This window comes from Eucalyptus grandis, chromosome 1 (genome assembly GCF_016545825.1).
Source record: "Eucalyptus grandis isolate ANBG69807.140 chromosome 1, ASM1654582v1, whole genome shotgun sequence".
Lineage (NCBI taxonomy): Eukaryota > Viridiplantae > Streptophyta > Magnoliopsida > Myrtales > Myrtaceae > Eucalyptus > Eucalyptus grandis.
This window is the reverse complement of record NC_052612.1, coordinates 17,866,565-17,883,636: the sequence shown is the minus strand read 5'-3', so window position 1 is coordinate 17,883,636 and position 17,072 is coordinate 17,866,565. Positions and strand designations below refer to the sequence as shown.

Sequence of the window (17,072 nt, the reverse complement as noted above, 5' to 3'; positions counted from 1 at the left end):
TTATTTAGTGAATCGCAATAATAAAACTGGATATTTGCATATCCTATCATGTCCATTATTTAATAAATCGCAGTAATAAAATCGAATATTTGTATATCCCACCATGTCCATTATTTGGTAAGAATGACATATTTATATAAATGAATCCAAAAATTACATAAACGGAGACAATAAGAATTCATTACGATTCTCTTGCCTTTTCCATTTATATTTGCTCCTCTTTTCTTCTTTAATTTTTTTTGCCCCTTCCATTATTCTCAAATAAAATTTAATTAAATAATATAACTATAATAATATACCTAAAATAAGTAATAAATATAAATACTAAATATATATTGCATTTGTATTAAAAAATAGAAAGACATTCAAATACATAAATAAGATAGGAATAAATAAAAACGAAATTGTTGTTATTTTATTATTATTTTGAATTTTTTATAGTCAAATATTATTTTAATTATTAATTTAAGAAATTCGTTATTCAAGAAAGATAAATTTTGTATTATGGATATTCGAAATCCTATTTATTTTTATCTCACCTCTCATATGATATAATTTTTATCCGAACTATATAATTATTATATCGGACTTGGTAAAAAGCAAACATAAAATAGGATAAATGTTATCTCAACTAAACATAACCGGCAGAAACGCGAACCAGACCACCCCTGCGGCCCCCCCGAATCTCCCCCGGTGAGCTGTCGGTAGGCTATTGGCCAGCACCCTTGTGTCCCGATGCGCTCGACCGTACCCGATCCAGCGCACGCACGAATAGTGAAATCGAGCTGTCAGAAAGTAGGACGCTTTCTTGATTTCCGCAGCCGAAGAGACAGCTCTTGAACTTCTTCCTTCTTCTTCCTCCTTCTGTAGAAGTGTGTCGCGCATACCTTAACGCGTTCGAGGATTCTGATTCCCGCACGATGTCGAGCGCAGAAGACGGCCAAAGCACGCCCCGCCGTAGCCCACGGTGCCGCCATTCGGCTCGTTGGCGGCGGCCGCGAACTTCGAGAGACCGGTCCCTCCGCCTCCGGTTGCGGGGGTGGGGTTGCCGATGGGGGTGCTAGCGATCGTGAGGCGGTGGAGGAGGGACGATCTGATCCAGAAGGGCTCCCTGGTGCTCCGGGGGCTAGCCCTGTTGTTCTCGCCGCTCGACTTCATCATCATGGCGAGCAACAAGCACGGCGACTGGAAAGACTTCGATAGATACAAGGAATTCAGGTCCGACTTTGATGTCTCTCTCTGTGTCTCTCTTTCTGTCGCTCTCGCTCTCTCTCTTTTGATCGATGTGCGGATGTGGGTTGTTGGTGTTTTGTTGAAATTTTGGTTTTAGAAGTGCGCATCAATTCTTGAACTTGGCGATAATCGTTTTTGGGTGTAGGATAATAGCTTGTAGAAATTTTAGCGGTTTGAATGATGGATTGAAAGGAATTCATGACTGCATCGAAAGAAATCAAAGAGGATAAAGGAAGAGAAAAATATTGAGACCGAAGACGTAGAACTTTGGGAATTTTGTGTATATTGTCTTCTATGAATAATTTGATGTACAACTTCTAGTAGTTATAATACAAGATGTATGTAATGAATCGAAGTTAGAGATTCTATGAATCAATCTAATCTAGATCTAATCTTTAATTGATTTGTACAGAATTGTAATCGGATCAAATCCTCTATCAAATGTCACGAGCTACACTGCATATCTTCCAACACTCCCTCTCAAGCTGGTGGCTTGTAGATATCTAAGACGTCTAGCTTGTTTAATAGATATGCGTGTTGTCTTTGACATAAAGATTTGGTGAAAATGTCCGTAGGCTGCTTTGTTGTTCCAATTCCTCTTGTTTCAATTACTCCTTCTAAAATTTCGTCTCGTGTAAAATGACAATTCACTTCTATATACTTGGTTCTCTCATGCATTATAAGATTTGTTGCAAGTTTGAGAGTCGCATCATTATTGCATAATAGCTTTGTTGTCCCTTGTACTTGTACTCCAAGATCTTTAAGAAAACCTCGTATCCACACTATTTGACAAGTAGTTTTGGTCATAGCTTGATATTCTGCTTCAGCTAAAGATGAAGACACGATTGGTTGCTTCTTGGTCTTCTTCATGAGAGTAATGATTCTCCCAATTTAATGCAATATCCAATAACGGATCTTCAACTCATGGGACAAGTCGCATAATCTGCATCACAATATGCTGTCATTTCCGTGTTGCATTTTTTGGATAGGAGAATCCCAAGTCTTGGACACTTCTTTAGATATTTGACGACCTTCAAGGTAGCATTCATATGTGATTGCTTCGGACTGTGCATGAACTGGCTAAGTGTTTGTATCGCATAAGAAATGTCGGGTTTGGTCATCATCAGATATATAAGTTTTCCGATGAGCCTTTGATAGCTTGAAGGATCTTCCAGTGTGGAATCATCATCTTGAAGCATTCCCTTGTCATAATCTGCGATAGTCAACTTAGTGTTATGTTCAATGGGAATAACGGCTGGCTTGTATTCTAATAGACCTGCTTCTGATATAATCTCCAATATAAATTTCCGCTAATGAGAGAAATCATTTGGTCAGATCGAAGCAATTTCAATACCAATGAAATACTTAGGTGCTCCTAAGCCCTTAATATGGAAGGTGACATGCAAATATTCCTTAAAGCTTTCTATGGCAACTTTATCATTTCCCATAATAAGGATGTCATTGACATATATCATCAAATAAATAGATGACATACCTTTAGTCCGCGTGAATAAAGCATAATCATGTTTGGATTGTTTGAAGCCTGCTGTTGCAAGAGCACTGGCAAATTTTGCGTACCACTGCCTGGAAGCTTGTTTCAACCCATAAAGGGATTTACGGAGGCGACACACTTTATTCTCCCCTTGTCGTTGTAAGCCTTGAGAAATATCCATATAGATTTCTTTGTCCAAGTCACCATGAAGAAATGCATTGTGCACGTCTATTTGATGTAGAGGCTAGTCGTGAATAGTAGCAACTATCAAGAATGATCGGACTGTGACATCTTTAGCTACAAGGAGAATGTCTTGTGATAGTTAAATCCTTCTCTCTGAGTGAATCCTTTGGCCACCGATCGTGCCTTGTATCTTTCAATGGAGCCATAAGCACAATATTTAATTTTGTAAACTCATTTGCAGCTAATTAGTTTACGATTTGGTGGCAGCAAAACTAGATCCCGGGTCTTATTATCCCAGGTCTTATTATCAATCAATGCTTCCATGGCCTTTTGCCATCATGGATCAGTAGATGCCTCATCATAGCTAGATGGTTCCCTATCTTCTGACAAGCGACTAACATAACATCTATGTTCCGGTGATAGTTTATGAGATTGGAAACATAGGATGAGATTGGATATTTGATACATGGTGAATTGAGAGTGGCACACACATATGCCTTTGTCCAGGTTGGAGGTCGTGTTGGAGGTCGTGTAGCCCGATCGATAACGTCTTGGAGGATCATCTTTTAGAGGGGAAGATGTTGTCTCTCTAGATAACATTGGTAAAATATCCTGGATTTCTTCATCAGCAAAAGAATCTTCCATTGAATTCCCTAGAATATTCTCTGAATTCGGATTCTCATCCGAAATAGGTGCTCTTCTGGAATACTCATGGGCATAGAAGGAGCATTGGCCGGTGTTGCTAATGGTATATAATCAGGATCTTGATATGTTGCCTCATGAGATAAAGAAGTACGAGGAATAGTGATTATACCTGAATCTTCATGTGGTGATATCTGTTCACTGAATGGAAAAACATTTTCGTGAAAGATAACATCTCCACTCACCAAGAATTCCTTTGTAGATAGCTCAAGAACACGATACCCCTTATGTAGATTGGGATATCCCATGAATACGCAACATCGAGCACTAGGACTCATCTTGTCCCAAGGGCCCACTATGGTGACATAACATAAACATCCAAAAACTTTGAGATGTTTCAGCTCCAGCTTCTTCCCAAATAGTAGTTCAAAAGGTGTTCGCCCATTGAGTATCCGAGTAGGCATGTGGTTGATTAAATAAGCCGTTGTAATAACATAATCTCCCCAATATTCCTCTGGGATTGATGCTTGGAATTTCAGGGCTCGAGCGACTTCCAAAAGGTGACGATGTTTATACTCAACTACTCCATTCTGTTGCGATGTATAGACGCAAGAGCTTTCATGTTGGATCCCATGAGATGAAAATAATGAAGAGTAATCATGGTTGAAGAATTCCCTTCCGTTATCAGTATGGATCCGATGAATGGATTTTCCGAATTGATTTTTGGAAAGTGCAATGTATGTTTTTAAATGAGAATAAACTTGGCTTTTGGACTGCATAAAAAAAAAAAAATCCATGTTGCACGAGAATAATCATCTATTATTATAAGGAAGTAACGAGACTCATAATGATTTATCGTATGGTAAGTCCCCCAAACATCCACATGAATTAACGAGAAAATTTCACTAGCACGAGTGCTCCTAGAGGGAAAAAGGGGTACACGACTATTTCATAAGAGGACATATGGAACATTGAGGACAAGGAAAGGAGGCACTGTGACCCATTCTCAAGTGCATAATGAAATTCTTATCATTAGTAGTCAAATTACACAATGATGATTTATTGAAAGATGTGCAAGATAAATCGAAATTACTAGGAAAATTTGTCCAGAAAAATAGTCCTTCAGAAAGACTACTCAAGCCCATTAGTCTGCTAATTGAAATGGCCTAAAAGAAACATGTGTCAACATCAAAGAATACCCGATATGAATTTTCTTTGCACACTTTTGACACGGAAATGATATTAAATTGGAACTCTGGGACATAAAGGACGTTTTGAAGGGTAATTTGAGGGCTGAGATTAACTGTTCCTATCACATTCACATGAGTAATATTTCCATTGGGTAATTTTACGGAAATAGGAAAATTCAACACTTCGTTTATACTTGAGAAATATCCTTTGTAACATATAATGTGATCACTTGCTCCTGAATCAATAATCCATGCCCTCCTTGAAATGGATTTAATCAAGCAATGTGTGATACCTGAAAAACTCCCTCCTTTGTTGGAAGTATCCAACTTTTGCAATGCTTGCATCAGTTGTTGATATTGACCATATGAGATAGGTTGGTCAACATTCTGGCCTGTAGGTCCAGTGACTTGGTAAGTAGCTAGGAATTTTTTCTCTTTTTTTTTTCCAGGCTTTCCATGTAATTTCCAATAGCTGTCAATCATAGGGTTAGAACACTTGCAATAATCGCAAAACATTTTACCCTTTCCTTTAAAATTTGATCTAGAATTCTTTGATGACGTGGTGAAGATCTAACCATCCATTCCTTTAGTCATGGACTCATATCCACCGTACGATCCATTTGCGATCTCGGACTTGTGCAAGCCATCCGATCCTCGCGCCCGATCTAGACCATCAGATACTCGCGCCCAATCTAGGCTGTTCATTCCATCCATTTTAATGGATCGCATTTTCTGCTCCCTCGAACCCTAGCGTGCCCCTCTTTTCTTTCTCTCGGATTAGGGTTCTGGCGGAACCATCGTGCCATTTGCCGCGGGCTGCAAGGGTGATACTGTCGCTGATACTCCTCTGTGTTCCGATGATGTGAGTCGTTGGCTCTACTCATGTACTACCACCTGGAAAATTTGTTCGATTGGAGGTACTGGATCCATGGCCAGAATCTGTGAACAAAGGTAATGTAAGATCGTTCAAAATCAGCAGGAAGCGTGTAGTCTTCTCCCTTTCTTTGATGATATGTATTGTTTGAGTGTCGATTCTGGTCCCTCGAGCTTTTCTTCGACTGCTTCTAGATCGTTCCATAATGACGATAGACCGTCATGTTTCCTTGTTTGAGCTCGCTGAGTTCCTACATGTGGGAGAAAATTTTTGCTCGATCCAATTTACCATACATCTCCTTAATATTTTCTCACATGTTTCGAGCATCCTTTGTCGGTGGAAGTCCGGTTGCGACATCTAGAGATATGCAATTTCCGATCCAGTTTGGATAAGTTGGTTGCACTTCCTCCGATGTCGGGCTAGGCACTCATCCAAGGGAACGACGATGGTTCCATCGAGGAACCCATCTTTATCCTTTGTTACCAGTGCGCCCCAAACCTCCTGTGACCACCTGGAGTAATTTTCTAGCCCGGTCAACTGTTGGTTGATTAGTTGCAGTTCTGGTCCGTCGGCGGTGAGACAAACAGGGGGTCAACGGGTTCTGGTCGTCCGGTGAGAGCCGCCGCTGGGTATGGTAGAAATCTAGGTGAAAATCCCGGGTAGGGATTTGTTCTCATACCCGGATTATTCGACCCGGTTTCATAACCCGCATTGAAAATGGTCAGATATGGATTTGTTCCAATACCCGGTCCGTTCAATCCACTTGCCTGCCTCGCAGTTGCTGCATCCGACCCAATGGTTGTGCTTGCCCCCTTTACGGTTGGTGGGCTACCATCCGGTTGGAAGGAGGCCCATTGGCTCTAAATCCCTAGCGGTGATGCATTCGAGCTTGGCCCAAACAACCATGGGTTGGGCTGCATCTGAAATTGTAGCCATTGGTAAGGATGGCCGATCATCGGTTGGCTTGGAATGGGTTGAACCGAGAAGGGTTGCCCTAGATTTGTCTAAGCTAGAAGAGATTGACCATATTGGGCCCAAGCAAGCTGTTCTTGAGATCTAGCGACATCAACAGGGAAAGTGGCGTCCTGGCTTTCTGCAGTTGCACTGGATTTCCTTCTTGCGGATTTTCACTAGAGGCTGAAGGTAAGTTTTTCGTCATGGTAAAAAATTCCTTGCTGAGATGTCGAGTCTTGTATGCAGGATTGAAGAATCTCGGCGGGGACAAGATTAAAAGGAGCAAAGCAAGATCATAAGCTTTTTACTGCTTTGATACCATGAAAGAAATCAAAGAGGATAAAGGAAGCGAAAAATATCGAGACTAAAGACATAGAACTTTGGGAATTTTGTGTATATTGTCTTCAATGAATAATCCGATGTACATCTTCTAATAGTTATAATACAAGATGTATGTAATGAATGGAAGTTAGAGATTCTATGAATCAATCTAATGTAGATCTAATCTTTAATTGATTTGTATAAAATTGTAATCGGATCAAACTCTCTATCAAATATCACAAGCTACGCTGCATATCTTCCAACATGCACTGTGGCACAAAAGTTTTAGGATTTGCAGTACATTTTTTTTCGCTGGATTCTAGGAAAGTTTTTTTGGGATTGAACTGGAGATTTTCGCCCAGGTATCTGTTGGCGATATCGATCCCAGCGACCTTGTACACCGAAGTGCAGGCGTTGCGGCATGTCCACCAGATTTCCATTGGGCAGGATCTCGTCAAGCGCCAAACGTCGGCACTGATCGACTTCGCCAGCGACCAGGTGGGTCATCGGTCCTTGTCATGCTTTCATTTCGTGTTCTAGTCATTTTTACTATCGCTGTTGTTGGAACGTGGCGAAGACAAAGTCACCTTCTATCATCCAGGTCATTTTCCCTAGACAGTATCCTGTGAAAAAGCTTATCTGCTTTACTAGGAATGACAGATTTTCTGAGATGTTCGAATAGAGAGGGTGAAGAGAAACAGCACATATTTTCCATTCAAGTATCCGAAAGCTTGCGAAAATTTGAAGATAGATTTGGGTAAATGAAGTTTCCGATGTGGAGAGATGAATCGCTTTGAAATTCATCGATTACTCGTCGTGTGCCTTTTTCCTGGCCAACTTTCTATCTGTTTCGACCGAGGTCACAAAGTCCCCCTTCTTTTGTTCAAAAGTCTTCAATTCAACCTGAGTTACATCATCGTCAGCATTCGAGAACATGGGACCCAAATTCCATCTGTAAAAGCCAGACCTTTTCGTTGCACAATTAGTCAATTAGACAAGAACAGATCACATGGAATGTCTAAGCTCTGTCTTAATCATTGGGTTTCCCATTCATTTTGCTGGCGCAAAACATACTCTTTGTGTGGTCCTCATTAAGAAGAGAAATTTAGATTTATAGTACTGGGTTATAGCAATCACTTGCCAGAGGAGTTGGGATGGAGTTGACCAAAAAGGATCCAGAGCCCATATGTTCCCAGTAGAGCATTTCAATCTTAAACCATGATCTCATCTGATAGATTGGTCTTCAACATAGCAGCAACTCACAATTTCTACATGATACTGGAATAGGGGATCATGCTTTGCCTCCTCATATAATTCGATTGTTGCATTTTAGCCTCGACAATGGTCTCGCAATTTCACGTGCCCACATGTTCACCTCTCTATGGAGACTGTCTATATATCATTTCGCAATTGAAATGAATCTATGGGATAATGCTGTTTCGATGCATTGACTGCAATTTAATTATCTTGGGTTGCATCAGGTTGTGGCATACCTCCTGATATCGGCAGCATCTTTGGCCGTGCCCATGACCAACAGGATGAGAAACAATGTGGATAATCTATTCACCGACTGCTTAGCGGCTTCGATAAGCATGGCCTTCTTTGGCTTCCTCACGTTGGCTTTGTCTGCACTTATTTCGGGATACAAACTCTCAACCCAGTCCTACATTTAGTTTTGAGTTCGTTCAGCTCACATGTCTATTGTTTGTACTGCTGTTATACCTTCATTCTTTTTATGCACGGGGTTCGATTATATCTTTGTAAATTTCGACGGTTTCGTGAAAGGAGTGGTGCGTTTCGGCTTGCCTCTGTATTTTAGTTTTTGGGTGTTTCAATCGGTAAATATGCACGATGAAGAAGGTTTAGAAAGTTGGTTGGTCTCTCTCCAATTCTCTGGCTACGATGAAGAGATTCTATTAGACCATTCAAAAACCAAATCATCCCCAGACAAGAAGCAGGACACGTGTAATCTGTCCATCAGCATTCATTAACAGTTAAAAGACAGATAAATTGCACGTTCTGTTGTTCGTTGTCTTAAACATGCGAAAACCGTCTCTTTGCATAAGGAAATAACACAAGAAGTTAATAATGTGCATGATAATCATTTTATTTTTGTTTCGAAACTATTTTTCTATTTCAGAAAGAAGTCTAGAACAGAAATTCTTTTGATATCCCAATGTCATCTTTCTAGTTCTGGAACAAATTTTTTGTGTAGAAATTGGTTTAAAATAGAAATAAGAAGTAAAAATTTTCTCCTTATCTATTTTTGGAACAGAAATGATAAATAAAAATTCTTCTCATCGCTCGTCATTGCTACTAGTTGGTCACCCACCCGCCATCTCTTGCTGTTTGCCACCCGGTCACTGCTCACTGCGTGCCTGCCACCCATCGTCCGCCATCCACCGTTTGCCAGTGCTTAGGAGAGGAAAATTTTGTGTCGTTATCAAACATGTTTTTTTCTTAGAAACTTATCTAGAAATAGAAATAGAATAATCTATTTTTGTTCTATAAATCAATTTTTGGCCATCATTATCAAACATGTATTTTTCCTTAAAAACTCATCCACAAATAGAAATAGGTTATGTTCCATAAATCAATTTATGATTAGAATGGTTATCATTCACACCCTAACTTAGCACGAGGATTTGGCAAATGCAGAAGCAGCATTTTCGTGTTTTAAACACATCCTAAAATAGAGTTGCAGTTTTCATCTCTCAATCTTATTAAAATCTTGATAGTTGAAGTTGCCATATTTATCTAACTACAGAGGATTCTTACCTGTGATCTAGCTCTATAGGTTCTTGCAGATTATCCTAAAACAGCACAGAATATATAAAAATTTGCTCACGTGCTTTAACTCAGACAACTTTCCGAAGGTCGTCTCATCAACCGACTGCCCAGCTGAGTGATCTTTTCAAAATGAATGAGATGCTTGCGCACGCGATAAACATGCGAAGTATACAGAATCGCCGACAGCGTAACCGCTAGAAAAGATAACAGCATCAGCTTCCAGAAGTCCTGATGCAATAACCACAATTTGAGAAGTTAGATTCTGAAGCAAAAGATGCCCAGACTTGAGAGGGGGCAAAAGAAAAAACAGAGTTCACAGACGGCGCATCATCCATTTAATTGAAGCAGCACTCAGAATCAATCACCTGTGGATTCGAGATGAATATTCCCATAACATAAGCCATCAAATCCAGAAAGGACTGGAGTGAGTTCTGAACGCCTCCAACGACGCATCGGTCGGATTCTGGTACCTCGTCCTGCCAAAAAGCCAATGAGAGAAATGAGGAAAGACAACAAAAGTCTCCAGGCCAGGCAATGAACAAGTGCTCCAACTGTGTATGGTTAGGAAAGAATAGATCAGGAATTATGCTGGTGAGACTGTCCATAAAATCAGCCACTTATACTGTCATTTTGGAGACTGGAACTTCTGAAATCAAAGTAAATAACCTGCATTTGTTGAATAACAGCTAAATCGAACATCCACAGTCCCAGTCGAGATGCTGCCACTCCTCCCATCAGCACGTAGGCAGCTGCTAAGCCATTTTGAACCCATATCGAGCCGACACATACAAGCAGGAAGATCCACTGCAATAGATTTTAAGAATCCATGTCATGCTTTAAAAAATCTACGGACTAAAAATCCCTACAAAGTAAGAACTCGTCACTGTACTTGGGACCAACAAGACCAGAGCCCTGTTCTTAGTGTAGAAATGCGGGATTGTAAGACTGGATAAACCAGAGTGGCTGCAATGCCAATTGTTGCACTTATGCCGCGTGCTATTCCGATTACAAATGCTGGTACACCTTCCCACTCCAATGTAGCGGTCATCAAACTTCCGAAGCTGTAGAATTTGAAACCAAAACAATTAGATTCTTCTACTTGAAAAAGCAATCGAATTAGAGCAACAAAGACCTGAACTTTCACACTGCCTTGATGATGGAGAAGCAGTGAGAAATGCCTTCTAGTAGATAGCACGAGAAAAAGGCAATAACATTGAGATAGCCTCAAATTTGATGCGAGCACAAATTTATCATACACATTTTCCACAAAAGACGAGTTCTCTAGACAAAATAGTATAACTGGGGTGAAGTTATCCGCTCTACTTTTAACTCAGCCAAAGAAAAATGAACATTGGTTGGCAGATCGGTCTTTCTACGGGAAGGGGAAATGTAAGTTCCATCACTAGTCCTAGATATATAATTGCAGAGTGAATTTCTAACACATCACCTGAGGACTGTAAAATACAACAAAGCTAGGGATACTCCAGGAATCACAACTTCTTGCTCTAGGTACACTTTCCAAGCGCAAACAAAAGGAATTTTTGAAATTTTCTCCCTGAAATTATGCTTTTGGCTGCTCTCTGCTGACTCTGGATCACCATTTTGAATTAGTGAGCTCTCTAACAGATCAACCGGAGAAGGCCTCAAGGTTCTTCTCAGGTTTCTCTCAACAAGAGCCGGAATACCCTTATATACGGACATGAAAAACCAGTACTCCAGCCAAACACATGTTGCGTTCAATATGGCTAAAGTCATAGCAGATACTTTTAGTGAAATAAAGCTGATTATGAAGCCGGAAACAACTGGAGCAAATAATTTGCTGATCAGATCGATCCTTCTGATGACCGAGTTCATCTGGGTCAGAAGTCCTGGAGGTTGGCCTTCTGACATCACCACCACCCTGCATTCAGAGGAATAATTATTAGGCAAAACAAATTGAAACAAAAGTTTGTAGCAAAACTATACCGAAAACTGTTCTCTACTCAATTCACCAAAAGTCTAAGGCATTCTACGTGGAAGAGACTAACTATAGTTCTGAACTTTGCATTACCATTCTCTTTCAATCAAAATTGTTCCAGCCAAAGTAGAAAGCATGCCCATAGCGCCCGAAAGATTGGTCACGACGATTAGCACGATGAACAACCCAGGATTTGTTGATTTCAGATCTGAATAGGCCAGCATACCAAAGACTGTGGCTCCGGCCACCACAAATGAGAAGTTTTGTGTCATGAGCCAGAGCTGTAAAACCTGCAACAAGTATGGGATTTTACAAAAACAATTAAAACTCATCCTAGTATTCTGAGCAATTATTTTCTCTCTGAAAAATGCTTGTTTAGTTCCAAATCTTTGGTTGCGGCATTTGGACCTAAAATGCCATCCAATTTCTTTTGTTATGGTCGTGAATTGAGAACTTTGAGAATTGAAGTTTATCGGACCTTGACATAACTCAACTTATCTACCCACTCTCCAATGGTTGAACCAAGCAAGAATATGGAGCCAGATTCTACCACTCCATAGACAGCAGCCAATAGCAAAGAGTCTGGCCAAATACTGATCATGTACAAACCTACCGAAAATTCCCACATCCTGCAAGACAAGAAGACATTATATCATATGGACAGGTGACACATCCAGTTGCCTCCTTTCCGTTTCATTCAAGTCAGATCTAAATGAACCGTGGCCTTACCAAGGTTTGATTTTTCTAAAGAATTGCACATACCAAAATTTCCGGAACTACTGAATAGGTTGGGTCAAGGTTTTATTTCACCAAGAACTGTGTAAAGGATATTTACGCATGCCTAAACAAAAGAAGACAAGGGCTGTTTGATTGCTTACTCTTTTACATGATCCTGCTATATGCATCTGGCATACTGCTGAAAGGCACAAGCTTTTCCTTTTGCTATTTATTTTTTCCATTTTCTTTTTTACCTGATAAATTGGGGCTAGTAAATCCATCCCGTACAGCAGTTACTAGAACAACTGCCTTTTTTGCTGTATAGAACTAGTAAACATCAGTTTGCGACTCATTTCCAATTGTTGGCCATGGAAGGGAAAGAAATTACTTTTTGGCTGAGATAATTGAATTATGCAGTTGAAACTCTCTTCTCAATTCAAAAACTATGATGTTGAAGTGATAATAGCAAATCAGCCTTTCTAAGCAATGAGAAGAAAAAATGGAAGAATAAAAAGGAAAAGCTTCCCAAATTTAAAAACATCTCAAAATTAAATTGTATGAAGAGTACTATGCTGAACTGTGCTCCATGAAGAACATGTTCTCTTTCGCATTATTAGCAAGTGTTCTTTATGATGGGCGAATCCGAACCATTGCCAAAGTTGAAGCAAAACGAAAAGTGTAACCTGGCACCCCATCTGGCCAAGAAGTGGCCCGAGTACAAATATTTGGTGAGGAACGACGGAAAAGATGGCTGTTGAGCACCCGATTTGCGATCAAGGAGTGGCTCCCTCATCATTTTATGTCGCTGCACTGACTTCTTAAATCATACTAAGTCGTTCCTCTTCTTCTTCTTCCAGTGAATTGTGGATGGGATGAACGATTGGGATGCAGATCTCTACTTTATATTGTGACCGCTCACTGCATCCAAAATGATGATAGACTTTAAGTTGTACTATATGGTTGTGATGAGTGCCCTGTTTTTTGGTGTGATTGATGAAAGTGATGCAAATGGTATCAAGAAAGTTGGTCCTTATATCGCATACTTGGTTTCACCCAAAAAAAAAAAAAAAAAAAAAAAAAAAGATTAAATCCGGAAAACTGAGAAGAAAATGGATAAAGAAATCAAAACTAGGGAAAATCTCAAATAATGACCCAAAATGAGCCTATTTTCTCAAATAAGGACCTGAAGTCTCAATTGTTTCAAATAATGACCCGAAGTTGCTAACAAGTCTCAAATAAGGACTTGAACCCATCGGCCGGCCAAAATGTTCACCGGTTGGCGCGCATGTGACATTTTTGATGGCTGGAATATGGCAATTTTGTCCCAAAAATTATAGATAGAAATTAACAAACCTTAAAAACAAAACCCCAAACTCTTCACGTTCTTCTTCTTCCGCTCTTCATCTTTTACGTTCTTTGTCCCCTCTCGTTTGGAGAACCCAAATTTTCTATTGATAGAGCAAGATCCTTGTCTCCCTAAGTTCCAAAGGTACGTGCCCTCCCTCCCTCCCTGTCACGCCTTGAACCCCAAGCGCATGCCCATCCCTCTTTGGTCGATAAAATTTTGCAACTTCCCAGGACTAGTCGCCGACCCTTCTCATTTTTAAGCATATGCGGAAGCGAATAATAAATCCCCTAATAGTAACCATCTCGGGATAGAAAAGCAGTACAACAAATTCACAAACAAACATGTCTTTATATTCACATAGAGTCATATACAAGGTCTATGACCAAAAGACTACAAAAACTGGCTTTCCAAAAAGAAGCGGTCCTAACCAACTTACATTTCAGATCACCTCCTCTCAGCTCCAGATCTTCCACTCGACGATCCTGAAAATTTAAGCCCACGACAGGGTGAGATATAAATCTCAGCGAGTTCGTACGCTAAACCCCGATTAGGAGGAAAATACGCCCAGAAGCCTCCTAACCACAAAATCACACAATCAAGAGATGGAGACTTACCTCGCCTCAGTTCCATCCAGCACGTCAGCACAGTTCATATCTCAAATGCATATAACCATTTAAACATCTCATCAACTCAATCACCCAAGCGTTTCAATTGTTAATATTTGCCCCTTAAGGGTACCACTTAATCTCAAGTTCAGTGTCTACTGGCACAACCAGGTATCGCCTCATCGCCATTGAGCACAACCACGTCTATATCTTAATAGACGGCTTCCCCGAAGAGGTGTAGGTCCAGAATCTACTGCGACCCGAATCACCTACTCTTTAGTTCGGTGTCCTTTTGACGTAGCCAGGCATTGTCTCACTACCATTGAGCACGGCGACGTCCATATCTTAATAGACAGCTTCCCCAAAGGGGCATAGGTCCAGAATCTATTGTGATCCGCGATCCGAAGAATGGATATCCCAAATAGAGCAATGTCTAGCTTAAAAGCTCAAGACTAGTTCTCTTAACCAACACACGATCACTCAATTGTATAAATTAACCATACCATTGCAATCAGCATGAAATTCCGATCACCAGGCTATTCCGGTCTAATTTACGGAAAAATAATTATAATTAATTAATTTCTAAAATTAATTAAATAATTCAATTTAATTTCTAAAAATACAAACCTAGGCCAAAATCACTAAATTAAATACCGATACAGACTCGGAAAATTTCCGAACCCTACTAGATAAATAGCACATCCTATCTAGGCCTTGATTAATTTAATCTAACCAACTAACATGCACAATTAACTAATTAAATCACTAATTTAATCTAACTAACCACCTAATTCCTAATTAAATAAATCTAAACACCCCTTAAACATCATTAGCCTACTAAGAAGAGTTTAGAGTATAAATTCACTGGTTAATTGTGGAAACTGGTTCATCGTGACGACGGCGTGATGGTAGCCGAAATCCGAATTTTCGGCAGTGTCGGCGGACACTCGGGTTGGGCCTAAAATGGGCCCAACAAATCTCAGCCCAAATCTGAGATTTGCTTTTGAATTGGACCGGGTTCGAAGCGGGCTGACTTCAGAAAACATGCGGGCTTGAGTGGACTTGCTGAAATTGGGCCTCAAAAACTGGACTTGCGAAGTGGGCTGCTGGACTCTTGAAGACTTCGCTGGGCTTGATGGACGCTGAAGACGTTGGGCCGAGACGCACGAGCAACTGGGCTGGATGCGGCTGATCCACGAGCGAAGGAAAACGTGAGCTGCTGTCTTCGCTGATCTTCGAGGGACGTTGAAGAGTTGCTGCTCGCGTGACTGAAGACGTTGGATGAAGACACGAGCAGGCTGGCGGAGGCAGGTGGCACACGCAGGAGACTGCTGGGTCAACAAACCGCCGAGGGAATGGCGTGGTTGACTGGAACAAGCTGCTTCGCTGGAATAAAAATCGTGGGCCGGCCGAATGAAATGAAGACTCGGCAGCATGCAGGCGTGAAGGCCGAAGGGAATGGCAGCTCGGTGGAGGCTTCGTTCGTGGCTTCTGTGGCTGAGAGGGAGAGGGTGAGTGGAGAATTTGGTGTGCGTGAGTGCTGGCGTGAGAGAAATGAAATGAAAAAAATGAGGGGCGGCTGTCTTTGAGGAAAAAATGAAGTAAAAAAGCAAAAACATAAGCAGAACCCAACCGGAGTCTCGCTCGAGCGAAGAGGTGGTGGGGGAAAAGAAGACGTGCGCATGAAGAGAGGGGCCAAAGTCAATGAGTTATCTCCAAAAATTCAATGCTTGGTCCCCTTTAAGCTTGCATAAATATCTCAATGTTTCCCCCTATTACTTTATTGTTTAAAATCCACCATTAATCCCATTTTGAAGCCCAATTTGTTGCCCCAAAATCCAACTCCGAATTTCCTTAAATCTTGGCCCCAATTTCTTCATGAAATTTCCCAAATTGAGGTCCAATTTCGGTAAAGAAAAATCTCACACAATTTTCTATAAGTCCCCGACATCCAATGGCTCGGCTTAGAAGTTCAAATTTTCTTTAATTTGGCCCATACGAATTTCCGCTAATTTTCTGTAACGTCCGAAACGGTTTTTTGTAAAAATCTTGAAATCTTCAAAAAATCTTCAGTGGATGAGTCGACGTTTCTAAAATAACTCATGACACCACAAAACTTTCACTTTTTAAAATCAGGTTTAAATTCACGGTTAATTTCACTCCGGCTTGCTTTTAGCATGACCTAGTCTACTAGGTAACTTTTAGGAATTTTTGGTGCAATTGACCCGTGATCGATTTATCTCGAGTCATAATGGCGACTCTCGATTGTCGTGAAAATCTCAAGGTTTCAATTACTGATATAAGGTACCCAAAACGACAGAAAATCAATTTAGTGCCGATCGATTAAAATTTTGCAATCAGGTGGAATCACCCACACTTTGATCACATATCTCAGTCGCATCGACCTACCTTTGATCTCTGATCGATCTTGATAGTGTCGTAAAGTTATCTCGTGAGTGATTAGCTCATAAAATAACACTATCGGCGTATCGATGAAATGTCCGATTTATTTAATCAAAAACGAAATCTGAAAATTTAGGCTCTCTCTCTCTCTCTCTCTCTCTCTCTCTCTCTCTCAATTTGAATGAAACTGACCTCGGTTCGGTTGAAGGGGGGTGTGGATCAAAGTGTATGGCGAACCTAAGGAAAATATAATGAAGAATCGAGGCCCTCGTGTTACACACGAGTGTCTCAATAATGAAAATGTGGCTTTATTCAAGATTTGTCTTCTTCGTTGGAAAGAAACGAAGACAGAAAACAAAAGAA

General features: G+C 40.5%; 2 protein-coding genes across 4 annotated transcripts; one reads left to right on the top strand and one right to left on the bottom strand.

Moving 5' to 3' along the window:
- Positions 1 to 1,051: 1,051 nt before the first annotated feature.
- On the top strand, positions 1,052 to 8,562 carry LOC120295764 (CASP-like protein 4B4). The gene is made up of 3 exons (XM_039317330.1): positions 1,052 to 1,218; positions 7,252 to 7,387; positions 8,371 to 8,562. The coding sequence occupies exons 1-3, from the start codon at positions 1,052 to 1,054 to the stop codon at positions 8,560 to 8,562; spliced, it is 495 nt and encodes a 164-aa protein (XP_039173264.1).
- A 474-nt stretch (positions 8,563 to 9,036) lies between these two features.
- On the bottom strand, positions 9,037 to 13,284 carry LOC104427512 (solute carrier family 40 member 2). 3 transcript variants are annotated; one of them, XM_039311629.1, is made up of 8 exons: positions 13,037 to 13,284; positions 12,115 to 12,265; positions 11,730 to 11,926; positions 11,127 to 11,579; positions 10,569 to 10,740; positions 10,346 to 10,486; positions 10,045 to 10,155; positions 9,037 to 9,907 (listed from the first exon to the last, which is right to left on the bottom strand). In XM_039311629.1, exons 1-8 carry the CDS (start codon positions 13,147 to 13,149, stop codon positions 9,743 to 9,745), a joined length of 1,503 nt encoding a protein of 500 aa, XP_039167563.1. In that variant the 5' UTR covers positions 13,150 to 13,284; the 3' UTR covers positions 9,037 to 9,742. The 3 variants fall into 3 exon arrangements, with proteins under 3 accessions (XP_039167563.1, XP_010038929.2, XP_039167566.1); XM_010040627.3 differs by having other exon boundaries at positions 10,346 to 10,483; XM_039311632.1 differs by having other exon boundaries at positions 12,515 to 13,180.
- Between the last annotated feature and the right edge of the window lie 3,788 nt (positions 13,285 to 17,072).

Coding starts and splice junctions, on each gene's coding strand:
- LOC120295764 (XM_039317330.1), top strand. CDS start 1,052: ATGGGGGTGCTAGCGATCGTGAGGCGGTGGAGGAGGGACGATCTGATC. Junction 1,219..7,251: donor GATAGATACAAGGAATTCAG/GTCCGACTTTGA, acceptor ATTTTCGCCCAG/GTATCTGTTGGCGATATCGA. Junction 7,388..8,370: donor TCGACTTCGCCAGCGACCAG/GTGGGTCATCGG, acceptor GGGTTGCATCAG/GTTGTGGCATACCTCCTGAT.
- LOC104427512 (XM_039311629.1), bottom strand. CDS start 13,149: ATGATGAGGGAGCCACTCCTTGATCGCAAATCGGGTGCTCAACAGCCA. Junction 10,487..10,568: donor TCTGGTCTTGTTGGTCCCAA/GTACAGTGACGA, acceptor TAAAATCTATTG/CAGTGGATCTTCCTGCTTGT. Junction 10,156..10,345: donor CTGTTATTCAACAAATGCAG/GTTATTTACTTT, acceptor GCTTTTTGGCAG/GACGAGGTACCAGAATCCGA.